Source organism: Pagrus pagrus, assembly GCF_965226575.1.
Source record: "Pagrus pagrus genome assembly, chromosome: 11".
Taxonomy (NCBI): Eukaryota; Metazoa; Chordata; class Actinopteri; order Spariformes; family Sparidae; genus Pagrus; species Pagrus pagrus.
Genome location: NC_140195.1, coordinates 2,192,683 through 2,210,040, shown reverse-complemented (window position 1 = coordinate 2,210,040; position 17,358 = coordinate 2,192,683). Strand labels below are relative to the sequence as shown.

Below are 17,358 nucleotides of genomic sequence, written 5' to 3'. Positions count from 1 at the left end.
GCAGCAATTAAACCTTAATGTGTAAAAAAAGAGATTCACATAAAATATAATTGAACGGTCAACTGAATAAAAATGTTAAACTAAATACCTGATTCAAAGTATATTTTCTGTCTACAGCCATGCCAACAATCCTTAAATCACCCCGTCAGTCAGTCTACAGGGTTTTTAAAAAAAAACACAATTCATTAAAAAGACTGACAGTCCTAAATTGTCTGTAACATTTGACTAAGGCCACACTGGGGCTATCATGAATAAAATATAAAATGTGTGTGTGAACAATGAAATACAAGTTAAAATGCTCTCCTGGTATAGACAGAAACCTGAATAACTGATATTAAATATATTTCCTTTGCAAGCAATATGATCAAACTGATGATGTAGGGTTGATATGTTTTGGTAGAGAAGTAAAGAATACATTTATTTTGTTATTGTTATTATTTTATTTATTTACAAATTCATTTTCATATGAGAGGGAAAATTCAGCATCAATGTGAAGGGAAACTACAGATATCATGCCAAAATACACACTAGTGGGGAATATATCATAATAAATATAATCTTAATATACTTTTTTATAACACTCTATTGAACATATACAAATAGGGAAATCAATAGTTTGCTTTAGAAACATAAGTATATGCATCAAAACGTATAAATATTATAAATACAACATTTATACATGAAATAAAATAAATTAAAATCAAAAGTACAACACCTGGGTGGCTGAAAGGGAAAAAAGACATGTATGCTTATTGTTTTATTCTGTAGAGGAGGATACCTTCAGTAAATCTTAGGAACAAAGACACGGCTTCATGTAGTCGTTATTCTCAGACATCAGTTTGTATTGTTTACATTCATTTTTAAAAACGTTACGGAGGGTTTGTTGTTGTTCCATTTGTATTTATGTTTATGATATTTACCCTGTAATAAATATAAATATTATATTCCTTTTTTAATGTATTTTTTTTTTTATCTTCTATTCATTTCCGCTCCGCTTCCGGTTTTATATTTACGTCTCTCGCCGTCGTCACGTTTAGGCGTTACCCGTTACGTCCTGACGTCATCAAATCGGTTCTTCCGCTGCCGGTAGAGTGAACGTGAACTGCCAAGAAGGAGCGAAGAAAAAGCAGAAGTGGCAATAACGTCGAAACAATTACAGATAGGCTTCATATGACAGAGAGTTACCGCCGAGAAAAATAAGTCATTGTGTCCAAGAAGTGTGAAAGCCAATCCAATCAAGGTAGGTTTCAAACACGGTGTCATTTATTAGCCGGCATGTGAAGCGGCGGAGGCTAAGCGCTGTTAGCTACGATGAAGCTAGCCTGTGACTCGCACGAACATAACCGGGATGCGCCAGTTCGCTTCCAGAGTTAACCAGCGTCAGCGAGGCTTACAGCGTAGGCCACTTCCTTCAACACACGGTTCACATGTGGACAAAGCAGGTGCTTTCAAAATCCAACACTCAAAATTAGTCGAATTAATCGTTACAGGCTAATTTAAGCTAGCAGGGCTCTCGGTGATTTTCAGGGCGGGGAAAACGTCTCAGTGTCTGATAGACTGGCTCACATTAGCCGATGCTCGTGTTTAGCCAGTGACATAAATGTAGCCAATTCTACTTACATCTTGGTCTCCAATGTAAGTTAATTGTCCGCTAATTTTACTAAATTGACAGATGGTAGCTTGCTAGGTAACTGCTCATACAGTCTGTCGGGTAGCCGTATATGGCTAAGCTAGCTATTTAGGGAGCTAACCCAAGTTGCTTGCCAGTTGGCTCACTGCCGCTACCGTTAGCTTGACAAGTTTCTCAACCGGGCCCTGTTGCATTGAGCTAACTGTTACCTGTTAGCTCCAACTGACGGTTATCTTATAACTGACAATATGCCGATAATGTCCTGGACTAATCTTTTAGTCAAGCAAATTACAAAAATGTGATGTGATGTGAGCTTTATTTGAGGTCATCATGTTGCTTGTGAAACCTCAACATGAATAATATCACAACGATCTGAAACAGAGAAAACATACAGTTATACTATTTGATATGCAGGAAGAGTGTCCTAGTCGGTCATTTTTACATGAAAAAATAACTGAGACGATTAGTGAGATAAACGATATTAACAATCGTTTTAGCTCTATGAAGTTAGCAGTAATGTTAGAGACCTGCCCTTCATTGTGAATTGTTGGGCCTGTCAGTTCAGAACAACTGAAATTCAATGTTCACAGAAGTCCTGTAGTAGCTATGAGTTGGCCATTGAATGTATATATTAGGGATGTTAATGATCAATGATCAATTAATTGCTGTTAACCTATATATATATATATATATATATATATATATATAGCAGGTAAAAAAACAAGATTTGTAATTTCATAAATAGACAACAAAACCTAGCATCACGTGACAGAGTTATCTCTCCTTTAGCTTCAGAATAATCTCCCGGGATCAGATTTTGCACATCCAAAGACAATAGTTGGCTCCATGTGAAGTAAAGCCTCCAGCTACTTCTGTCATCTGGCCTGACCTGGACATGAGGCCCAGCAGGGACTGTGGGAGCTGACATTTGTAATTGATTACAGTGCTGCAATCAGCCATCAATTAAATACATTTATTTTTATTTTATTGTTTTGGATGCCTACAAGCTTGTCTTCATTGTGAAGTGACATGTTGATAGATGGGTGCTGCAACACTCTCCATGTCACAAAGTAAGAGGCTGGGCTGCAGGAAAATCCCAGATAAGAGGATAACAATAATTCTTGATGCCTTGTGCATAAGTGTATTTGGTTAATACATTTTTTAAGCATAGAATGGCAGCAATTAACTGGTTCCAGCTTTTCAAATATGAACATTTGCTGTCTTTTGTTAGTCTTGTATGATATTGAACTGAATGCTTTAGGGTTCTGGCCTGTTGATCGGACAAAACAAAAACAAAGAATATGAGGGTGTAAACTTTGGATGTTAAACATTTTGATGGGCATGTTTTATACAGTTATCTGAAATTTTGCAAACCAAATAATCAAGAATTTACATAGTTGCAGCCTCACTGTTGGTACAAAAAAGGGTAAATTATGTATTATTAGAAAATTAATAACTAATCAACACAGTTGCTATGTGTGTCTGTGCATCAGGTGGGTCTTGGTCATGTTAATCCAATTTGTAGTGAAAAATGCCTCATAATGATGACGCAGCATTGATGATATAAAGGAACGGTCTCCCAGCAGCTCTGTGCTGGTATGTTTAATCTGTGACCAGTTGGATTGTCTGCTCTAAAAGACACTCAGACAGATAAATAAGTCATCATGTAAATGTTTCTCTCCTCTGTGTCAGCAGGTGACCGACAATGGCTGTGAACGTGTACTCGACCTCAGTGACCAGTGACAACTTAAGTCGTCATGACATGTTGGTGTGGATCAATGAGTCTCTACAGATGAACCTCACCAAGATAGAAATGTTGTGTACAGGTAACACATTAGTCTGCTTTTTTTAGTCTTTCTTTTATTGTGTGAGGACCAGGCGTGTTTCGTTAACAGACAGTTGTCAGATTCAGTTCCAGGCTGAGTGTTCACATTGGAAATAGAGCTGTGATCATGCATGATGATATCTTGCATGACTGTGTGACCTCACTGGTGTTGTGGAACAATAGGTCAGCCGTCACTGATGCTGAAGATGTTGACGATGTTTTTTTGTATATATAACATGATCCAATGAAACACATTCTTGTAGGCTGAAGCTTTGTTTCGTCAAAGAAACATTTGGAAAAAATTTGCACAAAAAGTAACGATTTAAAAGTTTCACTACTTTCATATCAGGGTGCTCAATCTACTTTTTGTCCACCTGCCAGTAGGGTACCGAGTGATCAGATTTTACCAGCCACTTTTTTTGGAGGGGGATACCATTAGGGAGTACAAAACTCACACAGTTGTTGCAGTGTTCTCTCAAATGTGGTTATCAAACACTGGTGACAAAGATATGTAATGCTTAATAGTCCAAAATGAAACTATAAACTTCACAAGGATTTTGATAATTGTAAATTACCCCAAGCATTTTTTTCCCCTGCATAATAATCTCTGAGAAAAAGATTTTCACATTGAGCAACATGTACGCCGATACCGATATATTTGTGATTGACCAAAATTGACTGATAATAATGGCCAAAGATGTTTCAGTCAGGTTCAGTTGTCTTAAATTTGAACTGAGTACAGTCTACTCATGTTTACAGTCTTGGAAGTTCTGATTCTTCACACAAAAAAATAAGATGTCCTGATTTAGAAGTCCTGATTTTAGGTGTAACTACGTACAATACTTGAGCTAGACGTCTGTGATGTAACTGGCTGTCAGGACCTCAACCTTCAATTGCTGCCTTTTCAAAGGTGCATAATAAAAAGTCATATTTAAATAGCCAACAAACAAATAATAAATGTAAATACAATTGAAACATTAGGTATAAAACAAGACAAAATAATTAACATAATTACAATATACATATATACAATACCATCGATTCAGAAAAAGCTTGTAAAACACGCTGTACTGCCGTTGCTGTCGGACACATCATCTAGCGCAGGTTCAAACGGTTCAGTTGAGGCCAAAAGGATTTTTTAATTTTTTTTTTTTTGGCCTAAAGCTTATGAACAGTTAATATCCTTCACCTCTTTGTTTCACACCCATCTGCCTGTGCATGCTTGTGTTGTACGTCTGCACATTGTCTGTGCGGCTTGTTAACATCTATCCTCCAGTTTTGTGTGTGTAATTAAAAGGCGTGTCAGAACAAGGCACAGGTTGTTTTAATCTCTGGTGGACAGATATATTAGTCAGCTGGATTTTCATCTGCAGTTCAAGAGTTCAGGTCGAAATAAGATACTCTTCCACTTGTTGTCAAAGTACTGGACACTTATGAAATAAAAGCAATATAAAAAGTGCCTACAGCCAGGATCTTCTGTATTTTAGAGATACTGAGTGATGCACTTACATAATAATTTCATTTGATAGAAAATGAGTTGTAAAGCATCCAGGTGCATCTTGGTATTTTGAGCACTGCACTATAGTGTTGTCACGATGCTGGAATTTCAGTATTCGATATTATACCTTGAAAAATATTGATGTTCATTACCAGAAGGAAGAATTGACACAACATTGTGGGCATAAAATATAACAAGGTTGTGTACTCTGCGTTGAGCACAACAGCAACTAAGGTAATTAACTTGGAGGTGGAGAAGGCAGGGTTATGTTGGCACTGCAGCAGTGCATGTGTCAACTCGCTGTCCGAAGAGAGTGAGAAAGCACAGCTGGTGCCGTCGTATCGATACTGCAGAAAATAAGCATCTGAGAAATTCAGAATCTATAAGTTTCAATAAATTGATATTTTTGAAAACCCTACTGCGCAGCAAATCTAAAACGTGACGAGACGAAGGTCGTGTTTGGGTAATATTGTAGAAAGAAGTGGGCATGGATTGGGGCTCACTCTACATGCTGTATTTGTTCTTCCATGGATTTTGAACATGCAGCACACACTCAGTCCTTGTACTGATTTGGATTATATCAGACATAAGAGGACTTGTTTTTCTGGGTCATTTTCTTTTGTCCAGGTGCTGCCTACTGCCAGTTCATGGACATGCTGTTTCCCTCCTGTGTGCCTCTGAAGAAAGTAAAATTCGGTGCCAAGCTGGAGCATGAATACATCCATAACTTCAAGCTTCTGCAGGTTTCCTTCAAAAAGATGGGAGTCGACAAAGTAAGTAACAACTCTCACCTACTGCACACGCATCAGCTTCATGTTACGTGGTGTGCTCCCTACGTACGTTCAGACGAACTGATAATATCTGAAGGAATTCCTGATATTGGAGGGCACTTCTGGGTGTTGATTATATGCTTAGAAACCTGAACGTTGTCTCATTTTCCTTCTGTGGTATTTAAAAGAAATCTGCACAGTTGAGATGATGGAACATAATCTGATATTTTGAAAAGGAGTCGATTGCACATTATACCTCAGCACTCAGCAATATCACTTTAACACTGTGTCCTAACCGCATGCAGTGCAAGTGTCAGCGACAAGATCAGCTTGATTTCATTGTTTCCTGTTCAAGTGTCCTAACTGGCTGCAAGAAACATTTTGAGCCCAACACCCTGTTTCTATTTTCATTTCTGTCGATCGCGTTGAAAGCAGACGAGAAACAGCTGACAATTGAAATTTAATTTTTTATACAATACTGCTCCTTTTTTACTACAAAAACATAAATAAGATGCCAGCTGGCTGGAGGGAGAGCTTAAAGTTTCTGCTAAGAAAACACACCATCTCTGTTTGCTGTTGGCTGTATTGTTTTTCATTTCCAATTCCCAAATAAAACCTAAATATCACAATATAAAGTGTTTGTTTTCAGTTTGAAAATTACAAATGTGGGAAGACATGCCAACTCTGCAAACCTGCCTACCTTTTACTTCAGTTGTTAGACCTGCAGATCTCCAGTGCACATCTGATCGGCATATTAAATAGATTAAATGTCATCATGTTGCATCTGACGCTCACATACAGTTAGAGCATGATGTGAAATGCTTCTGACTACTAGCAAGAACGCCATCACACGAAAACACCTACAAACAAACCTTCCAACAATAGACGACTAAACTCCCAGTGTCACAGCAAAATACTGACTACACGTGTTCCTATGAGTTCTACATACATTGAAAAACGCTGTTTGTTCAAAAGTACTGTGTTGCCCATGTCAACCCACTCTTTGTGAAAATATAAATTATAATAAAAAGAATGAATCGGCACACAGAAATGTCTAATCTGATGCAGGCTTCACAATAAAAACCTTGCAGTGGTTGGCTGATGAAAATCTTTAAATCCTGAGAGGCTGCAGGAAGTGTTTGGATTACATGAACAGCAGCAGACTTTTTTTGTTTGTTTGTTTTTAACATCCGTTATCAGAAGCACTGAAAATGAGTGAACATTAATCATGTTGTCCGCCCTCTCTGTCCTGTGGTGGGGAAAACACTGAAGCTGTATTTACTATACCACCCTCTCTCCTAACACTCTGTCAGTGTAAATAATAATTATCTCTACAGTGACACCAAATATTTCAAAGTCCAAGTTGAAATTGAAACTGCGACACAACGCTGCTACCTCAAGAAGAGGAAACAGAATGTTTTGTCCTGTGACCACTCGGGTTGGTTGTTGGATCAGAGTATCATAAAATGTTTTGCGAGTGACCTCACCGTCATTCCTCACTGCTGCTTCTCATGCAGACTCCATCATTGTCTCCTCTCAGCCAGCTGAGCTGCCTCTGCTGATCTGCTGCTCAGCACTGTGTTACCTCATCTGTCACTCTTTGGATATTATGTACTATCAAAAAGGAATGAAACGCCATTTACACGTTGAATAATTCTGTGTTTTATACGCTTTTCTCAGAGTTGTAATGCCCACGTGCACTTGTCGTGTTTTAGCTGACCTATCAGAGGCTTTGAGACACATTTGTAATTGATTTAAGGAACTTCTTGTAGATCTGGACACTTCATAAAGTCTTGCTATTGTCAGAAGGTGCACACAGATTATAAAAGGCAGGGCAGCTTAGTCATCGTTTGTTTTCAGACTGAACACGCAGCAGCTTGCAGGACTATTGACAAAGCTGCCATAATTTATTCATGGCTCCACTTCCTTCCTGCCGTCCATTTGTGTTACCTCATTACTGCAGATCTGTGCTGTTTGAAAGGCCTGGACAGTGTTTCATCTCATAGATCGATGTAACAGATACTTAACCTGTAGAGCACATCAGTGTATTCATGGCTGTGCAGGGTTATAATCCCAGGCATTGTGTCTGCTTTGTGGACGGTCGTGCTTTGTGTGTGTGTATTGTTTGATGATGTCAGCTTCCTCTGTCGCTGAGTAGAGACGCGGCCGAGTGTTTCTCACTGACTTCTGTTTTTGTTTCACTGCTGCTCTGTCTTTTACTGTGGCTTAGACTCTGGTCAGCTCTGTGTTGAATGTACGTACCAGAACTGAGGACATTTTTTGGCCATTTAACAAAAATCTTTTCTGGGCGTAGCGTCCTATACAATACAGTCCAGACACGGTTGGTTCATAATGTATTCCAGCAGGTTAGTCGCTGCTCTTTGACTCAGAGACAGAGTGACCGTGACATTTAACAGCTTCCTCTTCCTGTTTGACGCTTCTGTGATTGCTTTCTTTAGTATTGATGTGTCTGTAACGAAGCGGCACCTTGTTTCTATTTCTTTTTTCGGTTTTCGTGGGTATCAGATTATATTTTTGATAATACCTAAACATATATATACCAGAACTGAGGTATCAGGGCTCAACACTAGGCATGGGACGATTTGATAAATCGAGTCACCAATATAGGACCGTACGTCAGCAAGCTAGACAGATTTTTTTTTGCCAATATCTGCAATAAAATCTTTTATCTCTCCATCCCAACTCGACACTAATTTTTAAAAGTGGTTGCAAGGCTGACGACCAAGCATCCGCTTTTGGTTGATAAAAACTGAACATGGTTGCTGGTGTTAGCGTCTTATCTTTTGAGTGACTAATATACTGTGCACTCACACGGCAGAGTCCAGAAGTCTGAGACCGCATTAAAAACCTCTTTGTTGTCACGTAAACCTGGAAATATTAGAAATTCAACGACAGAAGTCAAATTGTTCTGAGCGAAGTGACGCTTTCTCAGAGTCATATCATGACTATACAAATCAGTGTAGTTTGAGTGTCAGTGAAGTCTAGTGTGTATCCACAGCAAATGCGAAAGTGAGCACACCCTCAGCAGATCAATACATTAAACTTAGTTTCCTGAGAGATGGAAAAGAAACTTAATAACAGATACAGAATTTATTTAAGTTGTCCTGTCAGAAGATGACTGTCTTGTGGTGTCTCTGATGACGAAGAACAGTTTCTAAACCACTTTTCAGGAAGGAGAAACAAGGAAAAACCCTTGTGGTGGGCTAAGAAATACCAGAATCTCTCAGTGATGATGAATCCCAGTGATAGATTAGTGTCGGCAACAGAAGGGTGAATGTAAGGAGTCGACCAGGAGAGAAAATGACACCACGGTGTTTCAAACCCACAGTGAAACACGGTGGTGGGAAGATTCAAGTCCGGGGCGGTTTTCAGACTCCTGCACAGGACTGACTCCACCCTGACCGAGGAGAAGCACCACTCCATTCTTCAGAGACATGCTCCACCCTCTGGTTTGATGTTTGTGGAGGAGGATTCATACTGCAGCAGGATAATGAGCCCAAACACCTCAGAGCTTTGACACAACTACTTGAAGATTTTCCCCCACAGTCACCTGACGTCAACACTATTGAACATCTATGGGGGCACTAAAGAAGCTAAAAAGGAAGCTTTGTTGAACACTGTCAAATCAGGCTGGGATAACATGAGTCAGCAGGTTTTACACTAACTTGTGGAGTCCATGCCAGCTGCCCAATACTAAGATATTCTGGAAAATCATTCAACTTTTCACTCATGTTTAAGCTGATATCATTTGACATTTGAAAAAAAAAAAAGTATTTTAACAGACTATCCCGACAGAGAAACGACAGCTCAGATAACTTGACGCGAGCCGGTTCTGATTCTCTTTTCTTTTTCCTTTCAGATCATTCCAGTAGACAAACTGGTGAAGGGGAAGTTCCAGGACAACTTTGAGTTCGTCCAGTGGTTTAAGAAGTTCTTCGATGCCAACTACGATGGGAAGGAGTACGACCCTGTGGAGGCGAGGCAGGGCCAGGACGCCATGCCCACACCCAACTCTGCCATGTCAGCGCTCAACAAACCCCCTAAAAAGGCCTTCAGTCAAGGTCCGAGTTCTGGTTGGTCAAACAGTTTAAAATGATGTTGGATCGGGAACGTGGTGGGAAAGTGCTGGTGGGTTCCTTCAGTGTGAAGGTTTGTCTGTTGTTAATAACCTCGTGTTCTTGTCTCTTCAGCTCCTCAGAGGCCACCTGTTGCTAAGGTAGCACCAAAGGTGGCTAACGTCAGCGCGAGGAAGCCCGGGATGGGCGGAGGCGATGAGGAGAGGGTGGAGCTCCTGAATGAGGTCAGCACACCACACAAAGATCTCCAGCTCTGTACAGTCACTATTGAAAAGTGAAATAACTTGTTAGTTAAGAGTGTTGAAAGAGGATACGTAAAGAGTCACCTGGGGAAAAATCAAAGTCTTAATGTTCTTCTGGCCGGTTTTTCCACAGGTGGAGATGCTGAAATCTACCATTCAGGACATGGAGAAGGAGAGAGACTTTTATTTTGGTAAGCTGCGGAACATTGAGCTGATTTGCCAGGAGAAGGAAGGAGAGGGCGACCCCACACTGCAGAGGATCATCGACATCCTCTACGCCACAGACGTGAGTTCACCTGCTTTTATCAGGCTGCTTTTCCCAGTTAAAGGTGGAGTTGGTGTGTCGGGGCCTGTCGAGACCTGACGAGATATGTTTTCTCATTAAAAACTACAGGGAGCAGCTGTTTCAGGGAAAGACTTCACTAGAAATTATACTTGATATATGACATATGTCTTAAGTTGGAGCAGATGGGTTTGGGGCTGGTGGGAATATGTCTGGAGTAACACATTGTTGATTTTTATTCTTTTCCTGTGATTTATTGACAGTAAAAACATAAAACGTCCCCAGCCTTGTTGTTTAAAACGTCCTCTGTAAAGCAGTGTGTTATATTATGAGCTCAGCACCAGATTAAAGCCCATTTGCTGTGCTGTCAACAACTGCTGATGCCGGCGTAAATTCCTGCAGAGGAATGGCATGCGGCTCGCTCACTGAGGCTCAGAGCTTTCAGTGGCACTTTGTTCTGCAGGCGACATGTAAACGTCCAGTTGAATATACATGTTGACTGTGGCTTTTTCCTGATTCTGGCAAATTACTGTGTGTAGTGTATATTTTGCCTCTTGTCTGGTATCCTCAAATATAAACTTTTTGTGTCTGCTGCTGTTCATTCACATCTCACATCTCTCTCCGTCTGTCTCTCCAGGAGGGTTTCGTTATACCGGATGCCGAGGAGCAGGAGGAGTTTTAATATTCAAGACTGCAAGCAGCTTTTCACTTAGATGCGCTGGTCTACAAACCCACCTCGAGATCCTTCCTCAACACGGCCAGTTTGGTTTTATATCCAACACCAAACTTGATCTCGACTTCTGACCCCCCTTCCCTCCCCACTCGCCTCTCCTGGACCCAAATCCAAACCTACCGGACTTCTTCTTCTTCTTCTAGCCTTCAGCCGCCGTACAGCTCAGCTCCTTCTTTCTTCAGACATCTTTCACCATTAATCAACAAAGCCTCGGTCACTGCCTCTTCTTCTTACACACATGTCAGTCTGCGAGATTCCCCCCAACCCAACCCAACCCAACCCAACCCAACCCTCGCCCCTAACCCCAACCTTCCTGAAACCAGATCAAGCAGTACATATCTGGTTTTTGTAATGGACTTGAGTGTGAAAAGCACGGTGATGTTCTCTGTGTGTGTGTGTGTTTGTGTATACTTGAGCGTGTGTGCGTGCGTGTGTGTGTGGTTGTATGTTTAAACATCAATTTGAAACAAATCAAACATGAAGAACCTCCTCTGAAGACCTGACATTCAGTTCACTGGTCACGTTGTCCCAAACTAACCCCGATTGTTTGTTTTTTGTGTGATGGCACCGCCGCCATTTTGTGCCTCTACTGTTGACACTGAATTTTAATTATTTGGAGGAAGGTGCGTGTACAGAAGTGATGAAAAGAAGAAAAAAAAAACACACATTCCCAACTAGAAGAATTAGTTTTGCATCATTTTCTAACCGAATCTGAAGTCTTTTTGTGTATTTTTGACAGTTTTAGTCTTTAGGCTAACTTCGGACTGTGCTTTTGAAATAGTAAAATTTAACCATCAGACTTTCAGAAGTCCTGCTGACATCATTTGCCAGTTAGATGTAGCTGATATAAGGAAAAATGCAGCCTGTCGACTCCTCACGTCGATGCTAAAGGGCTCAGGGTTTAGTCTGGGACAAGGCACCAGTCGGGTCTTCTCCAGTTGTCTCCACCGACGACACCATCCTGATTTTTGTCCTGTTCAGCTTCAGAAGAGCTTTTGTAAATGTATGCTACTGTTTTACCACATGGTCCCTCACCCCCTCCCCCCACACTCCATCTTATTTCTTTTTTTTTTTTTTTGTCATGTTTTCAAACCTGTTTTTTGGCACCTGTCAGTCATGCTCTAGACTTTATACATGTGTTTTCTGCTTAAGTTGAGTTTTCCTCGCACTCACTGAATGATCACACTTTTGGAAAGATTCTACTTGTGTGTAGAAACTTGTTTTTCCACCCACGACAATAGAGAAAAGGGGTTTCAAATGTCGCAATCAGCAGATCAGTGGTCTTGTTGCTTACATTTCAGACTTCCTAAACGTGCACTTCCTAAATCCAGGAAAAAGTAGCTCACTCTTCGAGTCGATACGAGATGTGATCAACATGCCAAGTTTTAGGAAAAAGTGCAAAAACAAACAGAGTCGGCAGTGATTGTTTTGTCCGTTTCTTCTCGGAGCGTCTGTTTTCAGGCACATGCAGTTTCATACCAGTGGCCCTTAATCAGCCCCCCAGCCAGTAAAAATGGTTCCCAAAGGGTGGCAGGAGATCCAGACCAGCCTCGTTACGAACACTGTGAGCTGATCAGTGTGTTCACTTCATGTAGCCGACCACAGTCAAGACGACCGTGAATCCTCTGCTCTGATTACTGATGTTGGATTCTGTTTTTTCCAAAGTTGATTAAAAAAAAAAACGTGGGATCAATGAGTCGACGGCCGCCACGACGAAGGCCGATTCCTCTCTGTGAATGCAGGACGGGTGTCTTTCCCCACCTTTATTCCTACTTCCACACCCTAATTGACCAATTTTAATGCTAATATTGTGTATTGTGGATCTAATCTGAGACCAGTTTCTCCGCTGTACTCTGTAACGAAGTCATTCTGACACATTTGTAGCTAATTTGAAACGACACCCTCATGTTGAATCCATCCCTGTTACTCGCGACTTGTTATTGGAAAACACTTTATCAATGGCCTTATTCATAAAAATACTTTTTTTCATAAGCAAACATTTTTCATAACTTTTTTTTTTTTATTTCACTTTAATGTAAGTCTCTGCTGTTTTGGGGGCGAATGTTTGTACTGTTAGTCATATTTTTTATGTGTTCTGAAAATAAACAACATTGGAGGTATTTTGGACCGAAGCTCGGATGTGTCAGGGTGCAGCAGACCGCCTGTCTTCCATCGAACGCTCACGAAGCAAACAAAAACATATTTATGGTGTTTCAATTTAATTCAACGATTTCTGGTGAATACTTCTTGTCTTTTCTTTCTTCTTTCTGCAATCTTATGATGTAAATTAAAGGTGAATTGGCTTCGGGGCTGCCGAGTCGAGCATCTTCCTGTTTGGACAAACAGATCAGCTGATGGACCAGCGCTCCATCGCTGACTCGGTTATTTGGCATTTAAGCATCGTAGCTACATAATCTGGTGTTTGGCAGAGCTCGCACGCCCTTAACCAACACTGCCATGAGTGGAGGGGTTGAATGTTGCATAAAATCAGAGGGTGCCTGGGTATTAAGTTTTTCTATTTTTAGTAAAACATCTTTAAAAAATACGTCTCTACTTCGACGTTTAAGCATTTCTAAGTAACTTTTTTTGGAATGTATGCTTCTTTTTTTTACTCCGGAGTTTCTTGTTTCAAAGCACAGTCGACTTCGTGTTGTGTTGTAAACGTGTAGAAACTTATCTTGTTGTTTTGTCTCTGTGCTCATGAAACTCTTAATACGTGTTGAGAGTTCTGACTGACTTTCAGCTTTAATTTGAGAGTTTTCACATCTGGTTCAGATGGAAACTGTCGAACTCGTAGCCAGTTGTTTGGACAATGCAGCAGAGAAACTATCATACAGACAATTAAACCAGTGAGCTTTGTAAGTTAGTCACCTCTTCAGTCATGTGTTTCAACTGCTTAAGGCAGAAAGACGAGCTGAATGTGAAGTGAAGATCTGATCGAGCATTATCTCTGTCTGCTGATGTCTCACAAGTGTTTTCCTGCTTATAAAACTTTAGGTTTATTTCGTGGCCTAAAACTGAGACTGTTCATCAAACTTTGTTAAAACCTCACATCAAATTAAAGCTGCAAGTCAGAACTTTAACCTCCGGAATAATTCTTTAGTTTCATATCTAATCTGTTGACGTTCAGATGCAGCACAACAAAAATTGTAACTGAAATTGATGTGCAAGGTTTCACAAGATGATGCTTAATGTCAGGATGATCTCTGTACGTTTTCTTTGCACCACCTAAAACTTACGATTGTGGACGATCTTTGTGTCAGAAAACCGTTTAAACTAAGGTGTTGTAGTGAGTAGAGCTTCTCAACAGGGCTGCAACTAATTAACACTTTAGTTATTGATTGTTCTGCTCAATATTTTCTCAGTTAATAGTGTTTCATCTAAAAAATGTCAGTTTCTCAAATCAGAAAGTCCGATATTGACAGTTTTTGTCCGACCAACAGCCTAAAAACAAAAGATTAATCAAGTTGCTGTCAACTATTAAATTAATCGCCAGCTGTTCGGATTTTTTTATTCTTGAATGTGAATATTTTCTGGTGTCTTTGCTCTGTGACAGAAAACTGAATATCTTTAGGTTGGGGACAAAACGAGACATTTGAGGACGTCAACCTGATCGGCATTTTTCTGACATTTTATAGACCAAAAACCAAATCAATCAATATAAAAAATAATCGTTAGAAATTCTGTTTATAATGATAGAAAACAGGAAGGAAAACAGCAAATCCTGACATTCTAGAAACTGGAACCAGTAAATGTTTGGCAGTTTTGTCTCGACAGTGACTCAAACTATTAATCATCATTTTATTTTAGGTGTTTTTCCCAAAATTTGTTCACTGAAAGCAGAAACAAAAACTCAGCAGGTTGGTTGAATGCTCTTTACTAACTGCTGATGCTATTTGACTCAAACACTGCTGTTGAATAGCTGTCACGGGCCAGATGTCTGCATTTCATATCCACTCTATTGATTAACCAGTTTTTAAAGATATCTCGGGAGTTAGACCGTTAACTTTTGGTCTAACCTGATCGTTTTAATTCTTTAGTTGAGTTAACGGCGAGACAAATCGTAGCACACCGAGGACAGACGCACACTTTGAACGCTTCCCCTCTCTGTTTACTGTGAGCCTTCTCAACGCAGGAAAACTTGAACACTGTAGACAGAAGAGCAACTTCCCTGTTTTCAAGCAGTTTCTGACAGACTGTGTGTCGTCGAGCCTCGGTGAAGAAGTGCTTTTTTTCGTTATGCAATGTCAAAGGGGAGCGGACGTCCCCCTTTACATAGTGGCCTCTGTACTGAACCCAGTGCCAATGTAACCTCCTCCCTCCACTAACAGTCTGTTACTGTAATTACTTCCTGTCAAGTGTGATTTGCAGCATGATGAGATCTTTTTCCTTCATTATGTTCGGAGAGGTTCTGACAGTCGCCTGGTTTTTTCCCTGACAGGTCATTGAACGTGTCTCCAGTTGTGTCGACTCCTGTGTGGTTTCATGATCGTAGTAAAATGTGTTCTTGTAAGTGTTTCTGAGAAGGACTGTGTGTGGTGGTGGTGAATTAAACTCTGCTGCAAGACTTTTAAAGGAACAGTTCACCCAAAAAGTAAAATTCAGTCACTATATCCTGAACTCCATGCTGATAGAAAGTCAGGTGAAGTCTCGCACAGTTCACAGTAAAACAGCTGAAGTAGCTGGAGACTTGGAAATGGAAAAACCAAAACCAAAAGAAAAACAAAAAAAGGCTCCAAACAGCGTATCCAAGTTTTCCGGACGCCTCGAGATCCCAAATTGTTTGGAAAAGACGATATATAAACTCTTTAATCTAAAATCTTTATTTTAGCTGCTGAGATAAAAAAAATATCTAACATAGGTTCACAAACTCGACCGCACAGCAAGGGTGTAAATAACATCGTCGTTTCTTAAAATTGTATTTACGTTATTTACACCTATATTTGAGCCCGTGAACGTGATTCAGACCGAGGGTGCTCTAACGCTTTTAGCTTAGCAACTATAGTGAAGATTTTTCGGTCGAGGGTGTAAATGACTTAAATAAAGTTTTAAACACCACGTCTCCTCGAGATCCCTAACTGATTTGAAAAGACGTTCAATTTGGGATCCCGAGGAGACGTGGATGTTTCTGTTGAGCTTATGTACTTAAGCATCATACATAATTTAACGTAAAATCCACGTCCTCTCAGGATCCCAAATTAATTTGAAAATTATTAACACCCTTGAAATGTGGTCGAACTCGTGCATCCACTTCAGACACGGTAACGCTTTAGCTTAGCAGCTACAGTGAAGATTTTGGTTCAAAAAAAGGGTCAGATGTGGGAACTCTGCTTCCTGATACATCAGACGAGCTGTATGGACACATTTTATGTTTTTTGGTTGGTTTTTTTATATTTTAAATCATCTCCAGCTGCTTCAGCTGTTCAGCAGAATGCTGCAACTCTGTTTTACTGTGAAGCTCCAGAAATGTTTTGTTGAGTACGAGACTTCACCTGACTTTCATCAGCATGGAGGGAGGAGGTGATGACTGGATTCTCACTTTTGTGTGAACTGTTCGTCAGTGTTCAGTCACACACACACCTGAAGGAGTTCACGGTTGCTCTGGGAATCTGTAACTGTTATCTCTCAGTAATCAGGGCTGATTTAAAAGAAAAACATCCTGGAGCATCATGCAGGTGTGTGTGTGTGTGTGTTTGCTGAAACTGTCTGAGCAGTGAAATAATGGCTTTAAAGGTAACAGTGGTGCTCGTCTGACCTCTGACCTTTCCCCCTTCTCAACGATCAGTGCTGATAAGCGTGTACACTGTGGGCCACCTGAGGGCCACCTGAGTCTCTCCTCTCTGTTTCTGCTGGACTTTGATGTGTTTGTTATACTCTGGTGAACTCGACTTTCTTCAATCAAGTTTGGTACAGACAATAAAACAGTATTTCCACTTCAGCAGCGGCCTGTGTGTGTTTAAATCACTTCATTTCATGTCCAGATCAGCTGTGTGAAACATCTTTTATTTCACAATTTTGCAGAGGTGGGAAATAACAGAGTACAAATACTCTGTTACTGCACTTCAGTAGATGTTTCAGGCATCTGTACTTGATGAGTATTTATTTTGACTTTATTTTTCCCTCCCTACATCTGAACACGTGTTAGTGTTAGTGTCTGGTATCTGCAGAGAGTTTCTTATTTTCTCTCTTTGTTGCTGCTCGGGACGCTTTACCAACCCAACATGTGGCTATTTGACGTCCTGGGAATGAGACTCAACAATCAACTATCTTTGTGGTGCGT

At 40.3% G+C, this 17,358-nt stretch overlaps 1 protein-coding gene across 2 annotated transcripts; it reads left to right on the top strand.

The window, feature by feature from the left end:
* The first annotated feature begins 1,063 nt into the window (after nucleotides 1-1,063).
* Nucleotides 1,064-13,198, top strand: mapre1b (microtubule-associated protein, RP/EB family, member 1b). 2 transcript variants are annotated; one of them, XM_084365876.1, is made up of 7 exons: nucleotides 1,064-1,240; nucleotides 3,326-3,456; nucleotides 5,581-5,726; nucleotides 9,604-9,805; nucleotides 9,935-10,044; nucleotides 10,196-10,348; nucleotides 10,983-13,198. In XM_084365876.1, the coding sequence occupies exons 2-7, from the start codon at nucleotides 3,336-3,338 to the stop codon at nucleotides 11,025-11,027; spliced, it is 777 nt and encodes a 258-aa protein (XP_084222002.1). In that variant the 5' UTR covers nucleotides 1,064-1,240; nucleotides 3,326-3,335; the 3' UTR covers nucleotides 11,028-13,198. The 2 variants fall into 2 exon arrangements, with proteins under 2 accessions (XP_084222002.1, XP_084222003.1); XM_084365877.1 differs by having other exon boundaries at nucleotides 3,323-3,456.
* Nucleotides 13,199-17,358: the final 4,160 nt, after the last annotated feature.

Coding starts and splice junctions, on each gene's coding strand:
- mapre1b (XM_084365876.1), top strand. CDS start 3,336: ATGGCTGTGAACGTGTACTCGACCTCAGTGACCAGTGACAACTTAAGT. Junction 3,457..5,580: donor GATAGAAATGTTGTGTACAG/GTAACACATTAG, acceptor TCTTTTGTCCAG/GTGCTGCCTACTGCCAGTTC. Junction 5,727..9,603: donor AAAAGATGGGAGTCGACAAA/GTAAGTAACAAC, acceptor TTTTCCTTTCAG/ATCATTCCAGTAGACAAACT.